Source organism: Buteo buteo, chromosome 21, assembly GCF_964188355.1.
Source record: "Buteo buteo chromosome 21, bButBut1.hap1.1, whole genome shotgun sequence".
Lineage (NCBI taxonomy): Eukaryota > Metazoa > Chordata > Aves > Accipitriformes > Accipitridae > Buteo > Buteo buteo.
The window spans coordinates 20,976,691-21,003,902 of NC_134191.1; the positions used below are offsets into that span (position 1 = coordinate 20,976,691).

A 27,212-nucleotide genomic window follows, 5' to 3' on the forward strand; every position below is an offset into this window, starting at 1 on the left:
GTGATGCCAGTCTTGGTCATCTTTGAAAAGTCACAGAGATGCTGGGATATCTCTGATAAGTTGACAAAGGCAAATGTTGCACTTGTCTTCAACATAAGCCCAAAGGGTAATCCAGGGATCTACAGGCTGGGCAGCCTCACTTCAGTCCTGGGGACAGTTGTGGGTCAGGTCCTTTTGGTACACCTTTCTGGGCATGTGAAGCAATGTGACTGGGAACAGTCAGCATGGATTTACCAAAGGTAAGTTGTGTCTGATCCACTTCATTGTCTTCTGTGATAAAATAATTGGATTTGTGGATGAGGAAAAGCACTAGAGGCCATTTAGCTTAAGTTTACTGAGTTTTTTGATGGTGTCTCCCACAATATTCTTGCATGCAAGTTGGGACATTACAGTCTGGATGAGTAGAGCATGAATTCAAGCACATCAGGGAATACTGAAGAGTAAATGGAATCAGAGGAGGATGAACTGGTGATTCATAGAGAGAGCTCTTTCTACACAGCAGGATGATAGCTTCTGAAAGTAGGCTCTTAATCAGTCTTAGTTTTCCTCCTGAACGTCATTCTTTACCACAATGATAAGAGTGGATGGAAGACAGTATTTAAGAGGCTGTCTGGTTGAAATTCATCAGTCTTTCTTATTATCAGTGCAGAAGATTAATCTGTCTTGGGGGAAGGGTGTGGGGGTTGACATGAATGTTCTTGAAGATTACCTTGTTTTGCTTTTCCCTCAGTTGTATGTGTATATGTGATAGCCACTGAACTACAGTTAAGTACAATACGTGGCAATTTTGGAGATTTTAGTCATACCCGAGTTAAACTGCCCTGGAGGATGTGTGTAGAATGGTGAGAGGTTAGTTTGTAAAGAAGAAAAACAGTCACTCAGAATGTAATTTCCTTTTCAGCAGGTTACAGCCTCTTTGGGTTTGACCCACATTCTAGTATAGAAGGTGAGCTGGAGGTTTTCCATCAGTCCAGATGTACTGTGTACTTTGATTTCTTTTAAGTGTTCCTAAAATACTAGGGAGCATCTGATAATCTTTTGGGAATATCAATCTTGAAAGCATACTGTTTCTTTTGAGCTGGGCAGGCTCTGGTATATCTACTTGTGCCCAAGGAACTGTAATTGCAAAATTCAGTATATGATGCTTGCTTTGGAATTTTTTCCTTTCCATTATTGCACTTGCTGCCTTGCTGCAGCCAGTGGTACACTTTGGCATTAAGAATTCAGTTTAAGCTATCTAGTGTGGTAGCGTGCTAAATTAAGGTGCCAGTTTTGAGCAAAGAGGTTAATGGTCTTACATAACGTTTGTCTTGAGGTTTTTTGTCACTGCAGAATTAAAAATAGCAATTAGAAGTTCTGTTCTGTCCTAGTTGTGGATTTTTCTGTGGAAATCAATTATCTGCAGCAACTGACATTTTTTTAATCAAAGCTGTTTTTTTCTGTTTTTAAAAGCATCATAATTCAAAAGTTAAGAACAGATACTAAAAATCCAAGTTCACCACAAGCTGCTTATGTTTGTCTTTCAGTTAGCGGTCTCTTGGAAAGCTGTAGATCATTCTTATTTTATCAAAACTACTTAAGGAATGTAATTTGAGCTCCTCTGCATTTACAGCTTTTGTAATAATTCTTCATGGGTTTAGCTCCTTGTGGCTTTTGTGCTTCTGTGGTTAACCCTATAGCCGCTTCTCTGTACAGTTATTGGTTAAAACTCTGAACTCTTGGCTTCACTTAGCTGTTGCACTGTGTAGTCTGAAACGGCCAAAAACATGGAGTGTTCTTACAGAGGCATCTGAGAAGATCTTCTGTTGTGTTAGCCACATACTTTTTTTTTCCGCTTCTTGAACATTTTACCATTTGTCCCAAATTGAAACTGACTGTATCTGTTGGGATTAGCTTGTATATGTGTCTAATCTCATCCTAAATCTCCTTCCACAGAGATTCTGCATCTTTGCTGGTGATGTGTTCCTACCTGTTAAGGTTTCTCCATGTCTAGTCTTTACAGTTTTTGTAACTATGGAATTCGTAATGCATTTTAACTTTGATTTACTTTGTGAAGGAAAAACCGCATATGTTCACCTGCATGGCAGTATAGATTGCTTTGCGTCTGTGCGCTATTAAGTGGCAAATGAAATGATTCTTGATTACTGCTGTCTAGGGATCAATCATTCAGGACTTGCTTCATAGACTCCATTCAGAAGTGTCCAAATGGTGTCTTGTTGGAAGGTGCAAAAACCAAAAGAACGGGGGGAAAATTGTCCTCAAATTCTCAGTTCCTGGTGTCTGTGAAAAAAAGATTTATATAACTGAATTTGCTGCAGTCTACTCCTTAGCTTTCCATTTGAAATGCCAATGTGTACTTGTAGTGCATTGCTGCTCCTCGCTTCTTGAAAATACACCTGGGCTTAGTGCTCTCTGAGACTTTCTCTTTGGTTTGGTATAGTCCGTGCATGAGCTGTGGAATGTGAACCGCATTCACTAGACTTGCCCTAATTTTTTAGCATATGATGATCTCTGGTTCTTAGTTGTTCCTTGATGAAATGTCTGCTTCCAAGGGTAGTCAGTAGCATGCATGTGCAAATAAGCTGAATTGGTCTGCACTAAGCAGACCTGCAGCTGGACATATGGTAGCCACAAAGCAGAGTCCCCACCGAATGCCACTGGCTGTGGCTTTCCCTGCTTGCATTAGAGGTTCCATTTAAAGTCCTGATCTTTGAGCAGTGACCTTAAATTCTTCTCATATCTCTCTGCTGATAAGAATAAAGAGACAAGACATAGTATTAATGTGTAATATCAGTGGGCCAGTAGCTGAGCAGAGGTCTCCCCAGGGTAGGGTTCATAATCCTCTTAAAGGAGAGGAGAGCCAAAGAGGCTTTGGGAGGTCACCTTTTGCAGGGTGAGAAACAATCCCTGTGTGACGCTCTGCCTCTTTGATCAATTTATTTCCCTTTTTCATATTTCACTTCACAGTAGCGGAAAATAAATCTAGATGAATCCTGCAAGAGTCTTGATCTCTGTGAAGCTCCTACTGCCTCAGGTTTGCACAAGCAGAGACTACCTGCCAGAAGACAGCTGTGTGTATATGGGTTAATAATCTTATGTGACAGCGTTATGAAGTCTTACTCTATACAGATACTAGTCTATTACTCATGAGACACTTAGAGCATTCTTTGATCTAAATGGGACCACGTGCTTCTGCTTAGCACTCTGCAGCTTCACCGCAGTTTCACCTTTGCCTTATTTTGTTGCATGTATATTTTACTTGTATTGGAAAGTTGTGAGAAATTCAGGTGTCTGACTGCAGTCCTAAAGAAGTCCTGAGAAGACCCTGTAATGTCACTAGCATTAAGGTATCACAGTGCACAGTGAATGGTGAAGTGTTCGGTCTCCAGCAGATGAGGGGTACATACATGCAGCTTTCGGAGCTGTGATGGCACAAGACCCTTTTCATGGTGAGGCAGGGGACAAATTACTAGTTCCAGCTTCATGTCACCTTTAGTGTCACTGCAATACATCTGGTGAGGCTTTCACCTTTCTGAGTATGACAGCACATAGGGAGCTCTGGTATATTGATTGACAACTACCCTGGCTAGTACCTGCACTTCAGTTGCATGCATTATTGCTGAAACCTGTTTGATTATGGATTACTTCACAGTAACTGTTGCAGTGGTTTGCTACATAAAGCCCTTTAGATGGATCAGCTCTTGCTTCCGAAAAAGCTTGGTTGTGCAGAAGTAGTCAGCTTTCTGAAGTGACTTTCTTAATAGTTTAACCAAGGTAAGGAGAGCCTTGGACATAACCCAGGGAGCAGTTTCTAAGAATTCTTTGTTGTTCATGAATCAGTGTTGTTTGTATAATGTTGTTGTCACTGTTCCTTCTGGCTTTGCTCCCCGGTACTGCTTGCACATGCTGCTGCTGTTTGTCATGCCCTAGTTAATCACAACAGGCTGTTTCTCACTCTCCCCTATATATTTTTAGTAGCTCCTTTGCTCTGAAAATAATGCTGGTAACAAAGATTTATTTTTGAGGAAATACGGCATTTTAAGTATTAATGGTGTGTTGTGGAAAATTAAAACATGAAGAATTAGATTGCTGATTTTTTTATGTACAATTTAAATCTTCTGTACAGAAGTGGTTTTGTTATAAATATGACATAGTCCTATTGTTGTCTATGTTGAGTGAGAGTGCAGCTTTGCAGTTGCTTGAAGTTGAACTTTAGCCTTTTCTTTCTTTGCCTTTAGTCACAGGTTCCCACTGTCTTCCTTCTTTTGATGCTACGGGGATTGTTGAACCTCATGGTCCAATCTGTTAGGGACCTGATCCAGCTGAAAACTAAAGGCTTTTTGTTTTGGTTTTTTTATATTGCTGTTTTACTTTCCTACCAGATTGGGTGCTTAATCTAGCTGTCTGCAAGAGTGCTGATGCTGGTGTAAAGAAGACATCAGGAGAGAGGGGGAAAAAGTTGAATGATCTTTCTGCTGGGAGCAGCAACTCATGTCTCTTTAAAGTCAGGGTGAGACTGTTCTCTCCGTGTATGGTTGCAGGAGAGTTGAAGCTGAATGAAATTGGCCCTGCTACTTTTCTGCCTGCTCTTGCCCTGTTGGATGATTCTTCCCTTTTACTTTTGTTGGGCACTGGCACTAAACCAGTTCAGGAAGCCACATTGGCAAAAACAACTACTTTTTTTTTTCTGGGTTAACTTTTTTGCCAAGCTTGTTTCTGAGCAGGGTCAGCTGAGTGCCAGTGCTGACTCAGGAGAGAGGATGGGTTTGAAGAATGCTGACTTAGATTGATTTAAGCTGTCATGGAACTATACCCTGAGATGCCTGTTAAGGAAAGAAGGGTAACATTTACCAAATACCGATTTTGTTAATATTGTGTGTCCTCGTGGATTGATTTGACAACATCTACAAAACAAGGCTGCTGAACAGCTTAGAGACTGTGATTCTTGCCTTCTAGAGCAGACACAACAGAAACTGTAGAAATCTTTTTTCCTGAACCTGTTTCATTAACATGCCTCCTACCCTGTTCTAGAAGTCAAATCTTAATGGTTATTCAATCTTTTGTGCCTTGTTTTCAATGAGAAGGCTTTATATAATGGTGTGTGTCTGATGTGGGTACCTGTCACCAGCTGAAAGCAAAGAACTGAGAACCAAGTCCTTTCCAGTAGGTTGCCAGGCAGCCATCAAATAGGAAGAATTTTCAGTTGGTTGTGTTTCAGACAGTATTTGAGCCAGTAACTTGGGAAAAGAACCTTCAGTCTGTTTCTGTCATGGTCATTTCTAAAGCATGCTAGCATGTCATCATCGCTCAGTGCTTATTTTGATTTTCTACTTTTTGCATTGCCATGTTAAAATCAAAATTCAGCTGCAATTGAAGAGTTGCCAGATAGAATCCCCACTCCTTCAATGTCACAGTCTTCAAATCGGTGGGAATCTGTGCATCACATAGGCTTGAGTTTTTTGAATGGAAGATCACCAACATAGTTAATGGTTATGCAATTTCTAGGAGAGTTTTGTTTCAGAACTTGGCCCAAAGCTGTTCATTCGCATCAGTGACTTTGTTAGTCATGTTTTTATATTTATTTCAGCATGCAGACTGCAAAAATGACATATAATGTAGGACAAGCAACAGCTCAAGGGAGCTCAGTAGCCATGCCTTACTTGTAGGATATGCATCAGTGTGACCTCATTTTGTCTCATTAAAGAGACCCTCCACGTGGTTGCAAGCTGTGGCAATAAAGTACCCTACGTGTTCAGTTTAGTAAGTAATCCTGTTCTACAGCAGCCATGAAATAAGAGGTGAGCTGGGAATGCAAACGTTGGCTCTAGGCACAAGGATAACCATCAGCAATTCAGGCACCTTGTGCTGATACAACTGTTTGTACAGCTGTACAATAGATTGGGGATCTGACCTGGGTTGAAAAGTAATCCTTAGAAAAAACAAAACAAAGTGCTGGTTTATTTTTAACTGCGATCAGTTTCCTAATTTGATTCATGGTGAGACTGCAAACAGTTGTACCAGCACAGCAGAGTTGAGTGGGAGGGTGCTGCTTATGCTGGTGCAGCTATCGAAGGATTGCCTTGTGTATCCATGGTCTGAAGAAATAACTGAAGAAGGAATTAGAAACTGATTTGGCTCCATCAGTGCCAAAAGAAATCTGAACATAATATTGGATTTTTTTTTAAAGCCGGGCATTTGGATGGAGTTTGCTTCATTGTGGAGGGTCACTTTAAAGAGCAACCAAGACAAGCAGTTGTCTCCACCCTAAAATCTGCCCTGTTTTACCAAACTAGAGAGAATGTGGTGGATGAGTAAAGTATCAACATGCACTTTTTCCTTGTGCAGACCAAGCTTTTGATGAGTGTTTTTTGACTGTCATTCCCCTATGAGAGAACTGGAGGCCTAGCTGTCCACCTAGGTTTTCTTCCTTAATTCAATGTTTTTACAGATTCTGAAAGCAGAAAAAAATTATGAAGTGTAGGCAGATGAAACTTTTTTGCTTGACTTTTAATTTCAAATAGATTATATATTTTGTTTTTCTGGTTAGGTCTTGTTTTTTCTCTCTTGTTTTTCCCTTATCTTCTGAAGATTCATTATGAAATGGTGGAGGGCAAAGAGCCAGAAAACACCCCTTCTTTCTCTTCTTTGGCAGCCCACATATGGTCTGAAAGCAGAGTATGTGTGTACCCTTGCTCTTGAGTTGGGGGAGTTGACTGTTTTTCTTGTTGCAGAACCCTCACTTTGACCTCTCTGTGCTTTGCTTTCTGTGTGTGGCAGGTGTAAGATGCAGCACATTGACTGTTCCTTTCAGTTCCTGTCAACCACCCCCTCAAGCCTGAAAACTGATTTTATTGCTGCACAAGTACTTCCCTTTTCTAGGATTTTGGTGTTTTTGCTGGAGGTTTCCTCTTGTTCTTAACACAAGCTGGGAGGATCTTGTCCCATCTTCCCACCAGCCTTCCAGGTGTCTGTACTGGCTAGGAGCCCTGAGGGACACAAGCTTAAGGTGCACAACCATTTTTTTACTTGTCGAGTCTGTGTGAAGCTGTGAGTGGGAGCTCAAGCTCCAGAAGTGCTTGCACACGTGTATGACGAAAGCATCTTTCTGGCTCAGGGGCCAGCAGTCACTCTGTAGGTGATTAGGCTGAACTGTCTTCCTTGGCTCTGGCCTTGACACCACCGAGGACTTCTGGGGCATTTTGAACTAGGAGAAGATGAGATAAGAACTTACTTAGGAGGTGCCAGTTGTTCTCTTCACCCCTGTTGTGGCACAAACCTGAGACTGCCACTTACTTGATTGCAGTGGATTTTCATCTGTTTGGTGGGGCTGCCCCTGCCACTGAGCAGTCTTCCCCAGCGCCATTCATCTGGCTAAGCTCTGTGCATATTACCACAAAAATTGTACCTTCCTTTTCTCTGCCAGTGGCTTGCTGTGTGGTGTGTTTGTCCTCTGGTTCAGCATAAGCATCACCAGCTCTGACTCATTCTCTTAGTGTCAGCAGATTAGGGTGGTGCATTTACCTGCTCATCTGTCCCACCTTCTGATGCTGTTGAGGTTGTAGAATTTGGTACCCACAGCTGACATGAAAGTGCAGTGTTTCTGAACATACTGCTCATCGTGCTGAACTCAGCATAGTTATTCCATCATCTTCCTACCGGGGAGGCATTTGGGTGGAGTTACCTGGATGATTGTGCAGTCCTTCAGGACTTCCTTAGGGATGTGGCTGGCTTATTTAAGCCTCACTGTTGGCAAGAAGGGAAGGTCTGTGACTGAAGAGCAGGTATGCTTTATTACCAGCATGAGGCGGGAGGTGAAGTTGTTCCCTCTGCTTATTCAGTTTGTTAGTTGAGTTACAAGTTCTTTCCAAGTTAGTTTTTAAGCCAAACCTCTTCAATGGGATTGATGTGATTTTTTTTTTAATTTTTTTTCCTTGCCCCCTTCCCTGCTATGAATGCAAGGACTAGTTTTCTGCTGACGAGCATGTTGCATTTTCTGAGCCCCTTCACTAGTGTGAATTCAAGAAATGTCTTGGTGGGTTAGGTTGATTCCTTATGGTTTGTGACTGTTGAAAGTAAGTTGCTTTCTAACTGTCTCTGTTGGATTTGAGAGCTGTGCCGAACAGCAGCATTTGCATTGGAATAGTTTAAAAATAACCTGTATCCAGCAGAGACTTTTTTCCTCTTTGTAAATGAGATGAAGAGAAGCCAGAAATTAGCTCACAGAAAGCTGAGCAATGAGGCCTCACAAGCATTGATCTTCCCTAAGCTCTTCTCTAGAAAGCATGTGTCATTCTCATCTCTCCTATAAAATGCAAAGCTGATATTGGATGACCCTGCTCTCCTAGGCACAAGCTTGGAAGAAAATCTTCTGGGCTGGTACTGATAAAGCAACCTTTGTTAATGCGTGTACGTATTCGATCAGGTCTTGCTGCTATGGAAACTCAGGCTTGGACTGAAGCCAGTGCTTTTGAACAGAGGAGGAAGGTGCCCTTTACTACTGAGACAGGGTATATTTGTGGCGAGGTGCAGCAGGATTCAGCAGCTTGGCTCCCTCTCTCTCATCCTCCCTGCCTACTGGAGAGGAAAGTGGTGATGACCAGACCAGGGCTGGACCTTCCTCCAGCCTCCCCTTTGCAGTGACACTGATAGCGGTGACAAGGACTGGCAGGTCCCCAGGCAGCCTGTGTCCTCCTGCCAATGTGCTGCATTTCTCCAGTGAAGAAAGGGAAGCCTGGAGAAAAGAGCAGCAAGGGAATTAAATCAGCTTATATCATCCTTGTTATGTGCAGTTCTCTCCTGCTCCCCAGCCTGATGTTATCACAGTAGTGCCAGGTTTTGCAGCGTCAGGCCGAACAAGAATACAAGCTGGAAGAGGCCGTTTGAGCCCCGGCTTTGGTTACCCTCACTTGCAGACAGCTGCATGACAGATGTTCACAAAGCGTTGCAGAGCACCTGCTCTGTATGTTGATAAACGTGGCAGACGTTCCCTATGCACTGTTGTGTGCTAAGGCTTGGCTTAAAAAAAAAAAAGGGAAGCTACCACTGTAGCATGCCAGTGTGAGAAAACAGGTATTGTCTGTACCCTGGGTCTAGATGCCTAGGGGACTTCAAGTACCTCATCCCTCCTTGAAAGCATGCCATGCTTTATGTGTAGGTGACAGCAGAAGAGCCTTTGCAATTCCTGCTAATCTGGCCTCCAAGAAAAAAGCTGCCTTTAACCTCGGATCTAGGCACTGGTTTTAACGAGTGGTTTAGGCATTCCAGCCATAGTTAAAAGTGCACAGCACAGCCTCTCTCTCTTCAGAAAGAGCTAAAAAGGCTTGGCTTCCGCTCCTTTCTTAGGAAGAGAAGAGGAGAAAATTCTTGCAGGCTACTGGCAGAGGTGCTAAAGCTTTTTGACTGGTGTGTTCAAGTATGGCACAAATAGTCTTCCTTCAGATCTCTAGGAGACAGAAGCATAGGGTGTGCTGAAGGACTTGTAATACAAGCTTGATCTTATTTTCCATGTGGTCCTTTCTCTAAGTTCAGTTAAGCTCTATCTTAAAGTAGAGCTTGGCTCTTAACTTGTGCACACTTGGCAGTTGGTGCATTTGTGACCTGTTGTTGGGGCAGGAAAAGTATTGGTGAAGGAAGCATGCTTTTGTTCAGCTCATGGCATAGGGTGGAGCACACCTTTTTAGTGGTTATTGTCCTCTCCAGTGGCCTTTGTTTACTGCAGTTCCTCCAGCAGCCTCGCTGTTGGCATTCTCTTCTTCAACTGGCATTCTGCAGCAGCTTTTCCTAAGACTTCTGTTTTGCTTTTGATGCATGCATACAGATTGTATTCTACTATCTGGCCTCGATCTGAAGAGCTACACTTGCCTTGGTGAGGGCAGCGTGTCCAAAAAGGGCTGTATTTGGTAATAGTTCAAGCATTGGACAAGATGCAGGGGAAGGCTCAGGATTCAAAGCTATGTGCTCAAGCAGGCTAGGAGGGTTTGTAGCTTCCTGGATACGAGGCTGGCCAAATGTTTCTAGTTGTCCTAAACGTTGCCACAGGTTCTTGCAGAGTTGTGTTTTCTGCCCAGGTCCCAGGGGTCATCTCCGTTTTCTGCTGACTAGACAGACGTATCTCAGGCCTCTGGGTCAGCTGCTGTGCTGGGAAGCTGATCTCATAGCACAGTGGGAGATTTTTTTTTCTTAGACTGGATTTTCTTCTGTAGAAGTTGGGTCACCCAATCCAGTGACTAGAAGACACTGTGCTTTTCAGCATGGGTGCTAGCTGCTGCTTCTCTTTGCTGACAAGACTAGCTCACAAGAAGTAGTCACCAGGCACCCATTGTGCAGATGCCTGGTGTACTGGTATTTTGTATTCCTGTGCTTTGCTCCTGACTGCTTTGGGGTTGTTAAGGGAAAGTCAAACTTTTGTCAGTGTGACCTTGAGGTCAGTATTTATCCCTTGCCTGTGGCCTGGCTCCAGAATCGTCAGTGGCCATCTGCCTTAGTCTTCATCACCGCAGGTCCTGAGGGCTGGCCACGGTCCTAGGAGCCGCACCAAGGCGATGCTGGAAAGACAGACGTGCAGCCTGCTTACAGTGAAGGCATGAGTCAACAGGGCTTAATGCAGTCAGCTTTCTCGCCATGTAATACATCACGATTTTAAATGTTTGTTCTCCTTTTTATTTTGGAAAATAGCTTTACTAGTGAGTCATGAAGCATTGCCAGTGTTCCCATACAAGACAGCTTATAAAGAGTGGGAATGTCAGCATCGTGGGTGCAGTTTGCAGTAATTCTCACACCCACTGCAGTGCAGCTCTCTGCCCCCACCTCTCAAGTGTGTAGTGACCTCTGAGGCTAGTTTCCCTGTCACCTTAAGTTACACCATCAAAGAAGACATCCCTGCTTTTCCCACTCGCTTGTTCCTGTGCTGGCATCCTCAGGTGGCAGCGCTCTGGCGCTGTGAACTGGCAGGAGCAGGCATCTCCTTGATTCTGGTGGTGGTCTGGTAAGACATCGGTAGTCTTCAGCCAGGGCTCAGTAACGTTTTGGAGTACTCTGGCTGGGTCTTCAAGAGCACAGCAGTGTTTCTGTGGAGGTGTGTATTCCCGGCTGGAGGGTAATGTTGGTATTGAGGGCAGGGTTTACCCCACTTAATGGTTAGGAAGAGCAGAGTCACCTTGTGTGTATTCCTGACTTTTGTTTGGAAATATTTTGTGTTACTACCAGAAAATACAGCTTATTGCTCTTCTTTATGCCCATCCTGCTAAAAAGCATTTGAACAGTGAGGTATGCAGTACAAATTGAGAGCAGATACACTAATAGGCATCTAGACTTAAATATTGCAGAGCAAATTCTCTTCCAGTACAAGAATTTTGTACTGGGGAGGATAATGGAATATAGGATGTGGTATGTCCTTCTGCAGTCACCAATAACTCTGCTCCTGAACCTCACCCCCCACTTGTGAGTCTGGCTTGATGGGTGATCTGTCTTGCTGACTATAGCTCAGTCTGTTGGAAGGGGGAATGCTAAACTAGCCTGAATGTTTTACTGCTGTTTGAGCTATAATGGTGGTATTGGAAGATACCAAAGGATCTGCCTGGATGAACCCTCAAGCTGTTGTGTGGATTGTGCACTGTATTTTACAGTATAATTGGAAGGACTCTGAATTTTATAAGCCAGGTAAAATAGTTGAACCTGTGCCTTTGTGTAATAGAGGAAGGATAAGTAATATTTAGGCCTTCAGATAGTTTTCTGCTTTATATTTGTTTGAAACTGCTGGGATTCTTCTGTCTTTTTGTGAATAGAGTGCATGTTTAGTAATAACCATTTACTTTGATTTAGTCTGATGTAAAACACTAAGCTGTATCTAAGCTATAAAGTGTCTGTTTTTCAAGCTCTGTAGACAGCTTCATCTTTAAAAATGTTCTCTGAAATGCTAATTGCCACAAAATATTTTTTCTCACATTCATTTGTACGTGGGAATATATTGGCTATATTGCTGTTTTCTTTAGAGCACATGGATGAATATGTGGAACAGTTCTAACTGGGTTTGGGCTCTCTCCCCAACTGGTGCCTGGCTCTTCTTCTGTCACAGCCACAGAATGTGTTTGTTTTTTGTTTGTGGTTTTTTTTTTTTTGTGGCTGTCACTCCCTCCCAGTGTGCCTGCACATCCGAAACTTGTCATATTGGGTTTTCTTGGGGACGGTGGGGTACTTAGCAGTGAGCCTGGGGTACTTCTTGGTGGCTGCAGCCTGTTTTTCATTGCCACTTTCCCAGGAGCCCTTGGATGACTGCAGTCATCTCATGGATACCTCTAGGCCATGCAGTGGAGAAGGCTTGAGGGACTCTGCAGAGTGGGTGGCTGCTGTCCTAAGAATAATTCAGGTGGCATATGCTTTGTTGTTGCTCACCTTTAGGAAAGAAGGCTGCTGAAAGTAGGCAAAGGGTTCAGATCTCTTGCTCTGATGGCTGAAATCTGCCTGTAGCCCCCAGATGAGGCACTCCTGATGGTGAGAACAGCCTGCGTGGGCTTTGCAGGGGGTGTGTCTGCCTGGGTGTTTGTGATCTCCATCTGAAGTTAGTGAAGGTGTATGAGGCTAATGAGTCAGCTTAGATAATCCCCTTTCTCTAGAGTATGGACAATAGTACTTCCTTCTGTCACTGCCAAAACTGAGACCCTGAGACATTTTGTGATTGGCTTTCAGTGGAAACTGGGACTAGTACCAGACCTGAGCATCATATGCATGTCTCCTGAGTATGGCAACTACTGTTATCGCACAGATGAATCTCTTATTTCTCTTGTCCTGTGAAGTTTAAACTGCAGGAAGGTGTGAAGTTAAACTTGTCCCCTATATTGTTCGGAATAACTGAGAACTCGGCTTTAGGCATTGGCAAAGCAAAAGAAACTGAATCCAAGACAAAGCTATGTCAGTAAGGGGAGATTTAAGTTTGTAAAGCATTTGTCTGATTCTATGAAGTGCTGATCTGTTGCAGATGCTGGCACCTTGCTTGTTCTCGTATATTAACTATCATTAAACCAAACTAAAATATATGTGATGTAAGCAAGCCTCTGCTGCTGAAATTTCTTCTTGATGATAAAGCAAATAAGAGGGAGGAGAGAAATCCACAGCATGTTTTTGTCTTTGTGATACCTCTTAGGCTCTGAGTGAGTTTAGGAGACGGAGACTTTGAAGGATACTTTGAAGAGACTTTGATAGAATTGCTACAGAGAGGAACCATCTGTGTTGTTGGGCTTTTTTTTCCTTCCTATTCCCTGCCCCCCCCCCCCCCCCCCCCCCCCCTTCAAAGCCAGCTAAATATTCACATTGTTCCCCTGACACTGAATGTAGTTGTGTGGTCATGTAACCACAAAGGAAATGTTTTCCATTGGATCAGTGAGATGATTCAACTCAAATGTACGTACACTCATACTATCCCAAAATCCAGTGCGAGGGAGCAAGCAGGAACATGCGCACAGGGAGAGGAAGTGTTGTCCTGTTGCAGGGAGGTTTTGGGTTAAGGTTGGGTTAAACATGTTATGAAGTATTGCCCCTCCTTTTGAATCTCTTGAGCTGCATCTCTTGCATGATTGAATTGGAGGGGAGGGAGAAGAGCCCATCTTCATCCTGAACTTCCCCCAGCCTGGCAGTGTTGTGTAGCTGTGGAGACATCCAGTGGCTAGATGAGGAATAGCCTGAACTGTGTCCCTTGTTCAGGCCTCCAAGATCCCTCAGTTCTTAAATTATTGCCCTTGGCTGTGGCAGTGCTAAGAAACTAGAAATTTGACAAATTCAGAAACTGTAGTCACCATATGGTTCTTGAACCAAAAACTTTGGATAACTCATTGTTGTGAGGAAATCCTGTGGTGTTTTCCCCAGCAGCCTCAGGAGCAGCTATGTTCTAAGCTGGAAAGGGCAAATCATCTGGAGAGAATTTGGATGGCTTTACTTTTCCATCATCCTGTGGCTGTGCTGGGCACTCTGCAAATGTTAAAAGAGCATCCGTCTTCTCCAAAGCACTTTAATCTCATTTGGATTTGGTGATCTCTCTTGCCTACCTCTAGAAATCAGGGACCTGTTGTGCATGTAGGTGCTGTGAAAGCATCAGGAAATAGTTGTTGTCCTGAAGGGCTTAGAGTAATAAAGGAGAGAATCTGAGTGGTATCCATTCATTTAGAGCATATGCACAGCGACAGAATGACTGTCTTGTTTCGAGGGTCTTTCATAGCTTGAAGAGAAGCAAGTCAGTAAAGGAGGAAACAATGTTAGAGTAGGAGGTAAGCAGGAATTATTTAGTCGTTTAGATATTAAAAATGCAGAGGCACAAGGTAGTGGAATTCAGATTCTTGAAATGTTTGTTCTGCCTGTGTCAGTCACCGTTACTGCTAGGCTGGTGTGGGCTTGGTTTTAATTTTGCTGTAACTTGGGGTTGGTGCTCCATTATCATGTTGCTTTACTGATAAAATTAACTAAAGGAAGGAAATAGTATTTTCTAAAGATGGGAGGCTCAAAATACTCATACCTCCTCCTTTCCCTGTCTCTGTCAACCCTATTGGACAAGCTCTAGATGAGACTGCCTCTGAATTAGTGTGTGTTTACCTGCAGGATTAAAGAGGTGGTGAGGAGCATGCTGGAACAAGTGGGGATGTAAACAGAGAACAGAAGAGGAATGGTTATGGATATAAATAAATACCAAAAACTTTTCTGAACCAACGGGGAGTGAATGCAAGTGGTCCTCTGTTCACAGGAATCTCCTTTGCTTTTTCAGGTCATTGTAAGGAAGCAGATTGCCAGGACTTCCCCCCCTGTGGCTGCCTGACTGCTGCTGAGCTACCCCTTCTAGCCCATGTGGCTCTCCCCATGCTCCAAGAGTGCAACTGGTGCCCAACGCAATGTGTGTTTGTCAAACCATGGAAGTGGGCAAGTATGGCAAGAATGCCACTCGATCTGGAGACCGGGGGGTCCTGCTGGAGCCTTTCATTCACCAGGTGGGTGGCCACAGCAGCATGATGCGCTACGATGACCATACTGTCTGCAAGCCCCTCATTACCAGAGAACAGCGCTTCTATGAATCTCTGCCCCCAGAAATGAAGGAATTCACACCCGAGTACAAAGGTGAGGCCTATTGTCATTCCAGAATGCAGTTACGTGCTTCAAAAACCTGACCTTTCATGTTCCTGCAGCTATTGATGCCTTGCTGTCTTTTGGTGTCATTTTATTTGTTGTTTTCAATTCTCTTTTGCAGGCTAGCAATTTGATAGGAGCACTTTGAAAGAAGGAAGTCTTTTTTTGTACGCATGCAGAGTTCGGTGTGCTTCTCCTTCTAGATAGAGAATATGCAGTGTGACAGTTATAGTCTGAAGCTTAAGGTTATGGATCTGTAACTGAAGTAATTTTACTACCACGTTATTGTCAATTACAGCCTTGACCTTGAGCAAATGAAGTTGGATCGTATACTGAGCATTTGCATATTCCAGTCCGGTAATTTATTGGTTCCTTATCCCATCTCTTTTATGGACCCGTATCAGAAAGCTGCTGAAGCAGGAAGTGTTTCTTACCCAGCACGGAGGTGAAGCCTTATCCCCAGCTGCTTTGAAGGAATGGAATTTTCCAGTGTCTGTATCATTGTAGGAGGATGGCAGCTCATCTGTATCTTTCAGAAGCTTGATATGCTTTTTGCCCTGTGTTTGTATTCGAGTAGCCTTCTGGGGGACTCAGTGTTCCTATTGCCTCTGCTTCTTTGTCACTGTGTGGCATTGGCAAGATGGTGCTTCACAGACAGCTGGGACCACCATCTGTTCAGGGTCTTGTCATTTGATCTGGCTGCAGCCTGAAGGTCTCAAAGCAGTGTCAGCTTACCTACCTGTGTCTGTATGCAGGTCATGAATGAAAGATACAGTCTCCAACAGACAGGTCCTCTTGTACTCTCGAGCCACTCTGGGGCCATATGGTGCTTTAGTGACCCATCAGAAATCCCAGCTAAAGCCTCTGTAGTTACTAGAATTGATATGGTGTCAGGCTTTCCTCGGGAGATGTGTTTAAAAGTGATGAAACTGATAGTCCAGATGGAGACTTGTCATCTTGAAGTCAGATACTTCCTGGTAGCCTAAAGGCGTAGGGTGTGCACCTCCACCCCAGCGTGGGATTTCGTCTGAGAATCCCGTGCAGTTTCCTGATAGTCCCAGAAATTGTTCCTACTGATCTGGGGGAGAGGACTATTGGGGATGATATTTCCTATATGAGCATTTGGACGTTACTGTAAGATTGGCCTTTCACAGAGATATCTTGAGGACCTTGTCCAGGCAGCCAAAGTACTTGGAGTGGCATTTATGTAGTGACGTGCTGGAGTCCTCAACTGCTCTGAAGTTGTCTTAAGCCGCCTGAACCTTGTTAGCATTGTCATGTGCAATAAGGAAAAAGGAGGGACAGTAATGTGATGGCCTGCATCAGCTAAGCAGTGCAAGGTTTCTTCACATTTGTGGTGAATCATTTGATTCGGTGCATCTAGCATCTGATACTCCTGGCAGCTCCTCAATACTGGTGACAAGCTAATGAAAGATTTTTGTCATTGCAAGTTAGGAGATGGGCTGATAGCCTCATTTTCAGGGCTGAGGGAGTCCCAAAGATGAAGATGTCAGCCCTAACTAGAAGTGTCAGCCGTCCTGCTCTGTGGCTGGCCAGCTAGATACATTTAGTCTTCTGTGCTGTGAAAGATCTATACCTTCCCTTGGACTCTGGTGCTTTCTAGGAGCCTTCAGAAGGTCAAATGGGACAGGACACAAATGGTCCTACTTTGCCTGCACCTGGCTGAGGTAGTTTTACTTCCAGGGCCCCCTGTTTTTATTGCTAGGAAGCCCTGGGACCTTTGCAGATCCCTTTTCTGCAAGACTGGCTGACTTGTGAGAAGAGTGGCAGGTGTCACCTCAGCTTCAGAGCTCTGCATATCATAGCTCAGATGCTGGAGAGCTCCATTAGCAGAGAAAGCACGCTCCTCCTTGGCTAGCAATGTCCTTGTCAACAACAGGAATGCTTCTGCAGGACACTGATACTTATCCAAATTAACTAGATATATATTTTGTATGCTTTGCCCCCCTCAGCATCTTGGTTGACTGTGCTTGACTTTCTCCAGTTTGACGACATTTGCTGCAAGACTGAATGGAAGGAAATAATCACACCCCTCAGCCTACCAGCTGCGCTTTTGTCCTTAATTTCCTGTGGGTGGCAGAGCTTACCCTGCTGCTGCTGCCTGTCCACTCAGGTAGTGACACAGAGCACTATTTGGGGTTTTCTCCTCTCTGCTGTGCTAACAACACCTGGGTTCTTGTAGTCTTGAACCTCCTTTCATTGCTCTGGATTTGCTTTGCTGCTCTGTGAGCTACATTTTCCTCTCTCCTGTTGAACATCTGGGTGCTAGTGGTTGTGTATTCCCTCCCCTGGAAAACAGAACTGACATGTCACTTCTCTCTGGCAGGTGTGGTATCTGTCTGTTTTGAGGGAGACAGCGATGGCTACATTAACCTGGTGGCCTATCCCTATGTGGAGAACGAGGCCCTGGAGCAAGATGATATGCCAGAGAGGGACCAGCCACGGCGTAAGCACTCACGTCGGAGCCTTCACAGATCAAGCAGTGGCACTGAGCACAAGGAGGAAAAGCCTGGCCTGGCCAGTGACAGCACTGAAAGGTAAAACTTTCAGGGCCCAGTGACAATATGATGAGCAGAAGTCTCTTCCCCTTTCAGCTCTGGTGCTCCTTTTGTTGAGGACATTTTGTGCTTCCATACAGTGACCAGGCTGTCTTTTACTTGCTAGCCTGGCACACTATGGCGCTGCAAACTGTCTCAGGCGTTTTGCTGGCTTCAGGAAAAACTCATCCATGCGAAATGCTTCTGACACAGGATAACCCTTGGCAGTTTATTGGATGTGGAACCAAAGTATGTGGAGGAGATTGAAACACTCTTCAGTCCACCTGGTTATTAATCCAGAGGTTTCTTCCAAGGGTACTTTCAATATGGCTCTCTGCCTCCTCACAGCAGCCAGAGCTCCCTGAGAAACGAGTGTTCCTGCTTACTCTGTCAATTACAGTACAACCTAGCAGAGATGTTAGATAGACCACATCCTTGAGTATGGGTCCACAGCCCAGGGTATTAGTGAGGATTTGCTGTTAAGAAGGTTTGTGTTGTGTGAAGTGTGCAGCAGGAGAAGGAACAGGAGATAGTTGTGTGCAAGGGGGGGATGTGACAGTCATAAGTATCTGGAGAATGCATGCATTCTAACAGGCAAGTTTGTTCTGTCTTTATACCAGCAGCATCCAGGAAACGAAGAGTCCACGGGTGGACTTGCACATCCATTCAGATGTTCCATTTCAGATGTTGGATGGGAACAGCGGTCTGAGCTCTGAAAAGATCAGCTATAACCCCTGGAGCCTGCGCTGTCATAAGCAGCAGCTGAGCCGCATGCGGTCAGAATCCAAGGACCGAAAACTCTACAGTATCCTTTGGGAAGCAGAACTGAGTGTATCAGGTTGCTGCTGCTGCCCCAGCCTTACACATTTGTGCCTGAGGCAGCTAGGCCTGCGTTTCCTTTGGCTTTCCTATCCTTCACACAACCAAAGTTGTATTATGTGTTTCTTTTCACTATTCCTTCCCGCTTCCCATACAGTGACACTAATGTCTGACACTGATGCTCAGAGAAGCCAGGTTTCTGACTAGATCTCATGTTTTCTTTCTTGTCTGGGCCTTCTCTTTGTTGGTTTGTGTTTTGAACTGTAGTTCTTCATGTCAGGCTTTGCCTGGCAGCTGATGCAAGTCTACCCTGTTTGGTAATCCCTTGGGAGGGAGCTGTGTTTGTCCTTGTCACCTTTCTTGAGTCTCTTCCAGTTATGCTGTATCCGTCTGGAGACTCTGACCAGAACTGCAGACAATACGGAAGATGCAGGTGAACCAGAGATTTAATGCTGTTGCCTCTCCCCTCCCTCATAATTCCTAACAAACTCTCTTGTTCTGAATGCTGTTTCGTTACCCCAAGATGCCATGCCTGACTGGTAATAGTTGTCTCTACATTGCTTTATGCATTAAGAATCTTTTTCTCCTTATGTTTATCATCTTGCCTGTAAACTTTAGTGAATTTTGCCTGCCCATTTAATGGCCAAGTCAGTCTTGTAAGATCCTTGTGGAGTTTTTCACAACTGTTCCTCATTTTTGCAACCTTGAGTAGCTTGGTACTTTGAGCAAATTTGTCATCTCACTGTTCACTCACTTTTATGGATCACTTGTTGAACAGCATGGATCTCCACAGAAAGACCCTGCTGGCAACTTTGGCTGTAAGACCAGTCAGGCTAGTTTGTAGTTCCCCAGATCTCTGCAAATCAGTGTTGCGGTAGCCACTGTTCAGTCTTCTGGTATTAAAGCAGTGTTAAATGACTTGCACACCTCTTTATTTTCTGTTTGGTGTGCGATCTCTTCTCTTGGCATTTCAGTTTGAGAATTCTCTGAACTCAGAGAGTTCTTGCTTGGGAATCTGTAAGCTATTCCCTGGTAAACAAAGAAGCAAAATATTAAACTTATTTCTCTTTTTAGGGGTGGTCTCTTCACATCCCCCCCCCCCATCCCAACCCCCTCCTCTGTAGCTCCTTTTGTACTTTGTCTTTAAACTCTTTGGGCAGTCTGACTGGCTTCTTCATATGGTTGAAGATGGATTTGTTATTTTCTGTGCCTTCACAAATGACTCCTAGTGCTTTTTGTCCTGAACTTGCCAGCTTGTGGGGTTTTTTTGTTTCACATACTGGAGCTTGATACTGCTTTCCTCACATAGAAACAAACTTACTTTTAATAGCTGTATTCTTCATCATTTTAACTGTGTAGGCTTCCTTTTCCTATTCTCAAACATGTGCTTTGAGCCTCCAGCTTTTATTTTTAAATAGTCTGTATCACTTGCAGAGAAGTAATTCTCTTTGGCTGTCCAGTTCTTTTTAATCACACTTCCTTAATTTTTTTGAAGTTCCTCTTTCAAAATCAAACATTGTTGATAGATTCTTTTTTCTTTTTTAAATGTTAAACTTCCTTGCAGGTTTAACCTAGCTGTGCTCTGGTTGCCATTTCAGTATAACATGTTGAACTGTGCCCTGCAGGGCAAACTTCAGGGTTGTGTTTTTTTCCCCTTTGGGACAAGCTGCTGCACTGATTGTCTGGGGTTTGTTCTCAGCACTGTGCCCTAATGGAGGGTTTGCCCATTGTGCGTGCTGGTAATTGAAGGCTCCCATTACTGTTCTGTTTCCTGCCTTTGTAGCCTCCCCGGTTTCCCCACAGTCTTGCTGTTCTAGGCAGGCCAATAGCAACAGTACTGTGCTATTGCTTGAGCCTTGAGTTTTTGGTCCGTGGGGATTGTATTGTTGATCCATATGGTTAAATCGCTAATTTGATTAGACTTTAAGCTCTCCCTTAACGTATCAGCAATTCTTACTGGCATACCGTGTCTTTCCTGACACCAGCATTTTGCTTGTTGGTTCCCCCTGCTGAGTTTCCAGTATGCCTGTGTGTGACCTGCTTGGTTACTGTTGGCCATTCTGCTTGCCAGGCTCACTTCTTCTACCAACAGTCAAAGCCTGGGCACCGCTGTTTGCATTTTGTCCTTTTCCTCACCTCCCCAGACGGTTCATTCCATCTGTTCTTTGGTTCCTATCTGTTTGTTGCCTGGCCCTATCTCACGCTGGCCCAAGTCCCTGTCTGTGGTGGCCCGGGGGAGCGGTCTCTGACAGGTGAGCTCTCCTTGACGTGTCTCCCAGAGTTCCTTTTGCTGGAGAATGTGGTGCATCACTTCAAGCTTCCCTGCGTACTTGATCTGAAGATGGGGACCAGACAGCACGGAGACGATGCGTCCGAGGAGAAGGCTGCTCGGCAGATGAAGAAGTGTGAACAGAGCACTTCGGCCACCTTGGGCGTGCGTGTTTGTGGGATGCAGGTAGGGATCCCAAGGCTGCAGGTGCTGCACATTCCTTTTTTGCAGCCCCATTAGACCTCCCAGTTAGTGTTTTCTGCTGAGCACTGAGTTACAGTGTCTTCCAGTTCAGGTAGGTACACCAGTGTTCATGCTACATGATTTTTGTCTTCATTTCTAAGCCTAGAACAAAGGAACCTGCTTCTTCTGAGACGGCCTGCTTTATCTGAAGCTTTTTTGTTCACAGACAATTAGGGGATTTTCTGATAAAATGATTTTTGTGGCTTAGTGTTCAGCTAGAATCATGGTGCCTGGGGAGGGGGGTGTCCTTCCATCCCAGCATCAGCTGACACTTGCTTCTGTACTGTATTGAGAGTTAAGAAGTTGCTTTCCTCTTGCGGCTCAGCTCTGCACACAAGGATTTGCTGCCGGTGCTGTTGTGCAATAGTCACTCCTTTCCCCACCCACAGAAGGATCTTGTAATCCAGATCTCTGCCCACAGACTCTGAAGCAAATGAGGGCCCCTCATTAGCACATGCCACATAATAATGGCAATACATGCTGGCAGCTTCTGCTGCCAGAGGATTGTCCCAGTTGCTGTCAGCTTTGCTTTTTAAGCCTCGCGGTCTGTTATGCCATGCCTCTTGGGGACACTTGGACTGATGAGCTGCCTTTTGGGTGTCCTGGGAGAGAACCACTGCTTGGGCACCCTGGCTGTGCCTGTGGGATGCACCCATGAGCTACTTTGGGATTCAGGGAACAAGCAGAGCTGTTTCCTGCTCGCTCTTGGGCACGGTGGGGACAGAAAAAGTCCCCTCTGCCTTGTCAGTGCAGGACAGGTCAGGGCACTTAACCTGGTGCTCCCACTTGATGTGTGTTTCCTTTGGTGTTCTAGGTCTACCAGCTGGACACAGGACATTACTTATGCAGGAATAAATACTATGGACGCGGTCTTTCCATCGAGGGCTTCCGCAATGCCCTTTACCAGTATCTCCACAACGGCATTGAGCTGCGCAAGGACCTCTTTGAGCCTGTCCTCGCCAAACTGCGAAGCCTGAAGGCGGTTTTGGAGAGACAGGCCTCCTACCGCTTCTACTCCAGCTCCCTTCTCATCATTTACGATGGGAAGGACAGCAGGGCAGGGATGTTTGTGGAGCGCCGGCCGGAGACGCGCCTGAAGCGGGTGGACAGCTCTCTCCCGGAGAGCCTTCAGGATGGTGGCAGCACGGAGCCCGGCTCCTCGGCCCAGCCCAAGGTGGACGTGCGTATGATTGACTTTGCGCATAGCACGTTCAAAGGCTTTCGTGATGACCCCACTGTGCATGACGGACCCGACATGGGTTATGTATTTGGGCTGGAAAGCCTCATCAACATCATGGAACAGATGCGTGAGGAAAACCAGTAGCCCTGGGCTACGGCCTCTTATTCTTGTCCTGGTGGCAGGAGCAGACACGACCACCTACTACCACAGGAAAAAAAGCAGACAACTCTGGTTTTAAACAATTGTATTGCTCCATTGTTTTTAAATGTACTTGGATAGAAGAGCTGAGGGGAGGCAGGATGGAAGAGCTCCTCATGCCAACCAGACGGTTCTGACCGCACTAGCTCTGCCTGCTGGAGGAGGCTCTGTAGATGCCTGCTGGGTTTTGGGTGTCGCGGTTCTTTGCTCATCACATGTGCGTTCTGGAGGGAGGACCTGGACGTAGGGAAGAGAAAGCAGGAGAGCCTGGGGGTCTTTAGGGGGCTGGAGCTGTGGCGTGAGGAGCCTCCTGCCTCAGGAGCCCCCAGGAGAGCCTTCCCTTTGAAATTCTCCTGAGTTATTTGGAAAGGGCGCTCAGCTAACAGTCGGCAGCATCTGTGGGGCTGATGGTGAGCAGCACAGGTGCTGGTCTGTGTATTTGGTGGCGCTAGCTCTGCCCTGGGTTTTGCTGATGGGGCTTTGCTTTTGATGCTGCCTTTTTCTGCTGTTTGGGTACTGTGAATAACCAACCCAAACATGGAAATAAAATGACCAAATGCAACCCCTGGCAGAGCTGCGGCCAGGAGGGAAAGCCGCACGCCTGGAGTTGTGCTTGAGCCCGGGGCCTGCTCCCTCCCCGACGGGGTGGCGTGGGCAGACCTGCGTATGGGCAGGCACTGGGCTCCGCGAGAGAAACTGCCCTGGACCACTGACCAAGCAAGAACTCAGCTCATGGGCTAGCAATAGTATCTGTAGCAGTTAACGCGACCCCAGCTGTGCAGCGGGGCGTTTTGGACCATTTCAACCCTTCCTGTCGTGTAATGTTGGTCCCACAGGTTGCACGCGAGTATGTCCCTGCAGCGTAAGGCTGCCCTCTTCCCCCGGCGGGCCTCTGCCCCACAGCCCCTGCTCCTCCGGCAGGTCCGTGCACGGGGATGGTGGAAGGGGAGGCCAAGGGTTAGGGCTGTGACAACCCCCCCCCCCCCCCCCTTCTTGTCTCTGAGGGTCTCCAGGGGGGCAGGTGAGGGGGGACCTGGCTGAGCGGTGAGTGCCATCGCCTGACTGTTTAGCTTTTGCTTCATGGAGTCAGTGTTGCCCAAAATAAATGACCAGTTTGTGGATAAAACAGCCAGCTGGGCTGTGCTCTGCTGCTGGGGCTCCCTCCTGGCGTCGGTGCTTTACCCACGGCTTCCATTGATGAGGGCATTAACGTTTGATACTGTGGCCTGGTGGTACCGAACTGTACCCAGCTCTGCATCACACCCCCCACACCCCCCTTTCTGTACTGGGACCCCCTGGTTGCTCCCTCCCCCGTGTCACTGACTTGTTCCATGGCGTTACCATTACCCTGGCTGCCTGAGAAACTGCCTGGGTACCTGCAAAGCCAGGGTTGGGTATATTTTTCTTTTTGGTTTTGTTTTTTCTTTTTGTACTTCAGGAAAGCTTGTTTGGGGAATACTCGCATGTAGCATGTGTGCCGACTCTGTGTGTGCACGGTCTGCTTGGAAAGCGTCGGTGCTCGGCTGGCAGCCAGCCGTAGCTCCCACGGTGGGCGCAGGTCTGCGGCACTGGGTGCGGAAGGGGGCAGGGGTCGTGCCAGCTTTGTCCTCGACCGCCCCTCTCTGCCCGTCTCCCAGCTACTCCGAAGCTTGCCCTTACCCTCCCGCTCTCTGGACGAGGACCTCTGAGGAGTAACCCTGCCCTGGGTTACTTCTCCATCGCTTCTGCGGGTGGCTGCCCCACCAGGCAGGGCTCGCAGGGTCGCAGGAGGGAGCGGGTCTGGCCGAGCAGCCGTGGGAGCAGATGCCCCGGGTCCCGGGAGCGGCCGCCTTGCCCTCCCTGCCCTAGTCCCCGGCGGGCTGCGCTGGGGCGGGAGCGGGGCCCTTCGTCCTGGGGAGCGGCTCGGTGTCCCCCCTTCCTCTTCCTCGCTAGGCCGGGCGCGGGCAGGGGACGGACGGGGCGCGCTGCCTGGGAGCCGCCGCGGTGGGACTCCCCAGCTTGTACATAGCCTTGCCCCCCCCCCCCCCCCCCCCGTTTGTTTTTACATGAATAACCGCCCTGTTTGTGCTTCACAGAGAACCAAAAACCATTAAAGGATCTGTTTTTGTCCGTGGTGTGCCGTGCCTGCCTTCCCCGCCGTCCGAGCCCGGGGACTGGGGCGGGGGGGAGGCAGAACCGGGCTGGGGGGGTGGGGACCGGCGTGGAGGCGGCGTGAACTTCACTACCCGCCGTGGGGTTCAGCCCTGCCGGCCCCGGGGCAGGGTCCCGGGCAGGCTGCGGTGGTCCGCAGCAACGACCCCGCCTTGCAGCTCCCGCGGCGGGGCGGGAGGCGAGCGGGGACCCCCCCGTGTCCCGTCCCCCCCCCCCCCCTCGCAGCGCGGCGGCTGCCCCCGCTCGGCGCTTTGCTTTTTCCCCAGCGTCCCGGTGCAGCGCGGCGGCGGACGCTAGGACCCGGGGCGGGGTGTGGAGAAGGGGGGGCGTGGCGGCCGTCGGTGACGCGGAAGGCGCGCGCGGCGCTGACGTGTCGGTGCGGGCGCGGGGCGGCGCGGGGGGGGGGATGCGGGCGCTGATCCTGGTGGGCGGCTTCGGGACGCGGCTGCGGCCGCTGACCCTGAGCCGGCCGAAGCCGCTGGTGGAGTTCTGCAACAAGGCGCTGCTGCTGCACCAGCTGGAGGCGCTGCGGCAGGTGGGGAGGGAGCGGGGGGCGGGGAGGGGGGTGGGGGGGGTGTGTGTCGCCCCCCGCCGCCGGCTGACCCGCGCTCCCGCAGGCGGGGGTCAGCCATGTGGTGCTGGCGGTGAGCTACATGTCGGAGGCGCTGGAGGCTGCCATGAGGGAGCAGGAGCAGCGGGTAAGGACCCCCCCCCCCCCCCCCATACCCCTGCACCCCCGCTTCCCCCCCGCCTGCCGCTCACCCTGTGCCCGCAGCTCGGCATCCGCATCTCCCTGTCCCACGAGAAGGAGCCGCTGGGCACAGGTAGGGGGCGGGGGGGGGGGCAGGCGGGACACGGAGGAGGGCCGGGGATGGCGGCGGGGGGGGGTCACACACCGGGATGGGGACGCTGGGAGGGGGACAGCGTGGGTAGGAGGGTGGGTGGGGATGGGTAGGGCTGGGGGACGCTGGGAGGGGGACAGCGTGGGCAGCAGGGTGGGTGGGTGTGGATGGGCAGGAGTGGGGGGGGGGACCAGGGACACCGGGAGGAGAGGTATGCCAGGATGGGCATGGGCAGGGTGAGGGGGACAGGGGACATCAGGACAGGCAAAGGAAGGACCGGGGACGGTGGGGCCGGGTGAGGATCCAGGAAGACTGGGGGCTTGGGGGGGGCAGGGACGCTGGGACGGACACGGGTGGGTCCAGGAGGACCCGTGCCCTGGGCTCACCCCATCCCTGCGGCGTCACTCACGGCCGGGCAGCGGGGCCGCTGGCGCTGGCGCGGGACCTGCTGGCCGAGGGCGGGGAGCCCTTCTTTGTCCTCAACAGCGACGTGATCTGCGAGTTCCCCTTCGCGGCGCTGGCCCGTTTCCACCGGCAGCACGGCGGCGAGGGCTCGCTGGTGGTGACCCGCGTGGAGGAGCCAGCCAAGTACGGCGTGGTGGTGAGCGAGGCCGACACCGGCCGCATCTGCCGCTTCGTGGAGAAACCGCGCGTCTTCGTGTCCAACAAGATCAACGCCGGGCTCTACATCTTCAGCCCCGGCATCCTGCAACGCATCCAGGTACGGGCCGGGGGGCTGGGCTGGGCCGGGCTGGGGGTCCGGGCCCCTGGCTCAGCCCCGTGCCCCGTCCCCGCAGCTGCGCCCCACCTCCATCGAGAAGGAGATCTTCCCAGCCATGGCGCAGGACGGGCAGCTCTACGCGATGGAGTTGCAGGGTAAGGCCCCGCACACGGTGCAGGCAGCATGGGGGGGGGGTCTTGCCTGCACTGCCACCCCCGCGGTGGGGGCTGTCACTGCAGCTCTGTCCCTGCAGGCTTCTGGATGGACATCGGGCAGCCAAAGGACTTCCTTACGGGCATGTGCATGTACCTGCAGGCGCTGCGGGCTCAGCACCCCGAGAAGCTGCATTCGGGGCCTGGCGTCGTGGGGAATGTGCTGGTGGTAAGTGCCAGCCCCCAGCACGCCGGCCCCGGGCACGCGTCACGGGCTCTCTGCATCCTCCCAGCGCTGTCCTCGCTGCCGTCCTCAAGCTGTGCCCTCTTGTCCCCGCGCTGGCCGAGCGGCGCGGGCCGTGCCGAGAGCTCTGGCTGCCCTCCCGGCCCCGGCGCAGCCCCTCTTCCTTCCAGGACCCCAGCGCCAAGATCGGGGCAAACTGCGTCATCGGCCCCAACGTGACGATCGGGGCCGGCGTGGTGGTGGAGGACGGGGTGCGCATCAAACGCTGCACTGTGCTGAAGGGGGCCCGCATCCGCTCCCACTCCTGGCTGGAGTCCTGCATCGTGGGGTGGAGCTGCTCCGTGGGGCAGTGGGTGAGCACGTGGGTGCCCTCGCAGGGGAATTGGGGCTCAGCTCTTGCCCTCCCACCTCCTCAGGCTGCGGCCGAAGGGATGGAGGGATAGGAGCAGGAGCGTGGCACTGAGCCCTGAGCCAGGGCAGGCATGATAGGGCCTCTCTGGGGCAGGTGCGCATGGAGAACGTGACAGTGCTGGGCGAGGATGTCATCGTCAACGACGAGCTCTACCTCAACGGGGCCAACGTGCTGCCGCACAAGTCCATTGCCGAGTCCGTGCCAGAGCCGCGCATCATCATGTAGCAGCCCCTGGTGGGCCCTGCACTCCTGGCTCTGCTTGGATTAAATATTTATATTTCCATCTACTGCTGAGCGTCATCTGAGCATGGCCCAAGTGCT

General features: G+C 48.7%; 2 protein-coding genes across 7 annotated transcripts in view; both read left to right on the forward strand.

Moving 5' to 3' along the window:
• The window catches only part of IP6K1 (inositol hexakisphosphate kinase 1), a 38,966-nt gene extending 14,488 nt beyond the window's left edge, over window positions 1-24,478 (forward strand). For 5 of the 6 annotated variants that reach the window (XM_075052964.1, XM_075052962.1, XM_075052963.1 and 2 more), the window contains 5 exons: window positions 14,747-15,093; window positions 17,450-17,660; window positions 18,281-18,465; window positions 20,759-20,934; window positions 21,806-24,478. In XM_075052964.1, coding sequence (XP_074909065.1) covers window positions 14,871-15,093; window positions 17,450-17,660; window positions 18,281-18,465; window positions 20,759-20,934; window positions 21,806-22,315 — 1,305 coding nt within the window. In that variant the 5' untranslated portion in view covers window positions 14,747-14,870 and the 3' untranslated portion in view covers window positions 22,316-24,478. The remainder of the gene's footprint in view (window positions 1-14,746; window positions 15,094-17,449; window positions 17,661-18,280; window positions 18,466-20,758; window positions 20,935-21,805) is intronic. The other variant, XM_075052966.1, reaches the window with a different exon arrangement.
• A 403-nt stretch (window positions 24,479-24,881) lies between these two features.
• GMPPB (GDP-mannose pyrophosphorylase B) lies at window positions 24,882-27,178 on the forward strand. The gene is made up of 8 exons (XM_075052967.1): window positions 24,882-25,055; window positions 25,138-25,218; window positions 25,296-25,344; window positions 25,782-26,083; window positions 26,160-26,238; window positions 26,337-26,464; window positions 26,650-26,832; window positions 26,985-27,178. Exons 1-8 carry the CDS (start codon window positions 24,927-24,929, stop codon window positions 27,114-27,116), a joined length of 1,083 nt encoding a protein of 360 aa, XP_074909068.1. The 5' UTR covers window positions 24,882-24,926; the 3' UTR covers window positions 27,117-27,178.
• The last annotated feature ends 34 nt before the right edge of the window (window positions 27,179-27,212 follow it).

Excerpts from the sequence above, each read along its gene's own strand:
- GMPPB (XM_075052967.1), top strand. The coding sequence starts at position 24,927 with ATGCGGGCGCTGATCCTGGTGGGCGGCTTCGGGACGCGGCTGCGGCCG. Across the intron at positions 26,465-26,649 it reads TCGTGGGGAATGTGCTGGTG|GACCCCAGCGCCAAGATCGG; the intron begins GTAAGTGCCAGC and ends TCTTCCTTCCAG. Across the intron at positions 26,833-26,984 it reads GCTGCTCCGTGGGGCAGTGG|GTGCGCATGGAGAACGTGAC; the intron begins GTGAGCACGTGG and ends TCTCTGGGGCAG.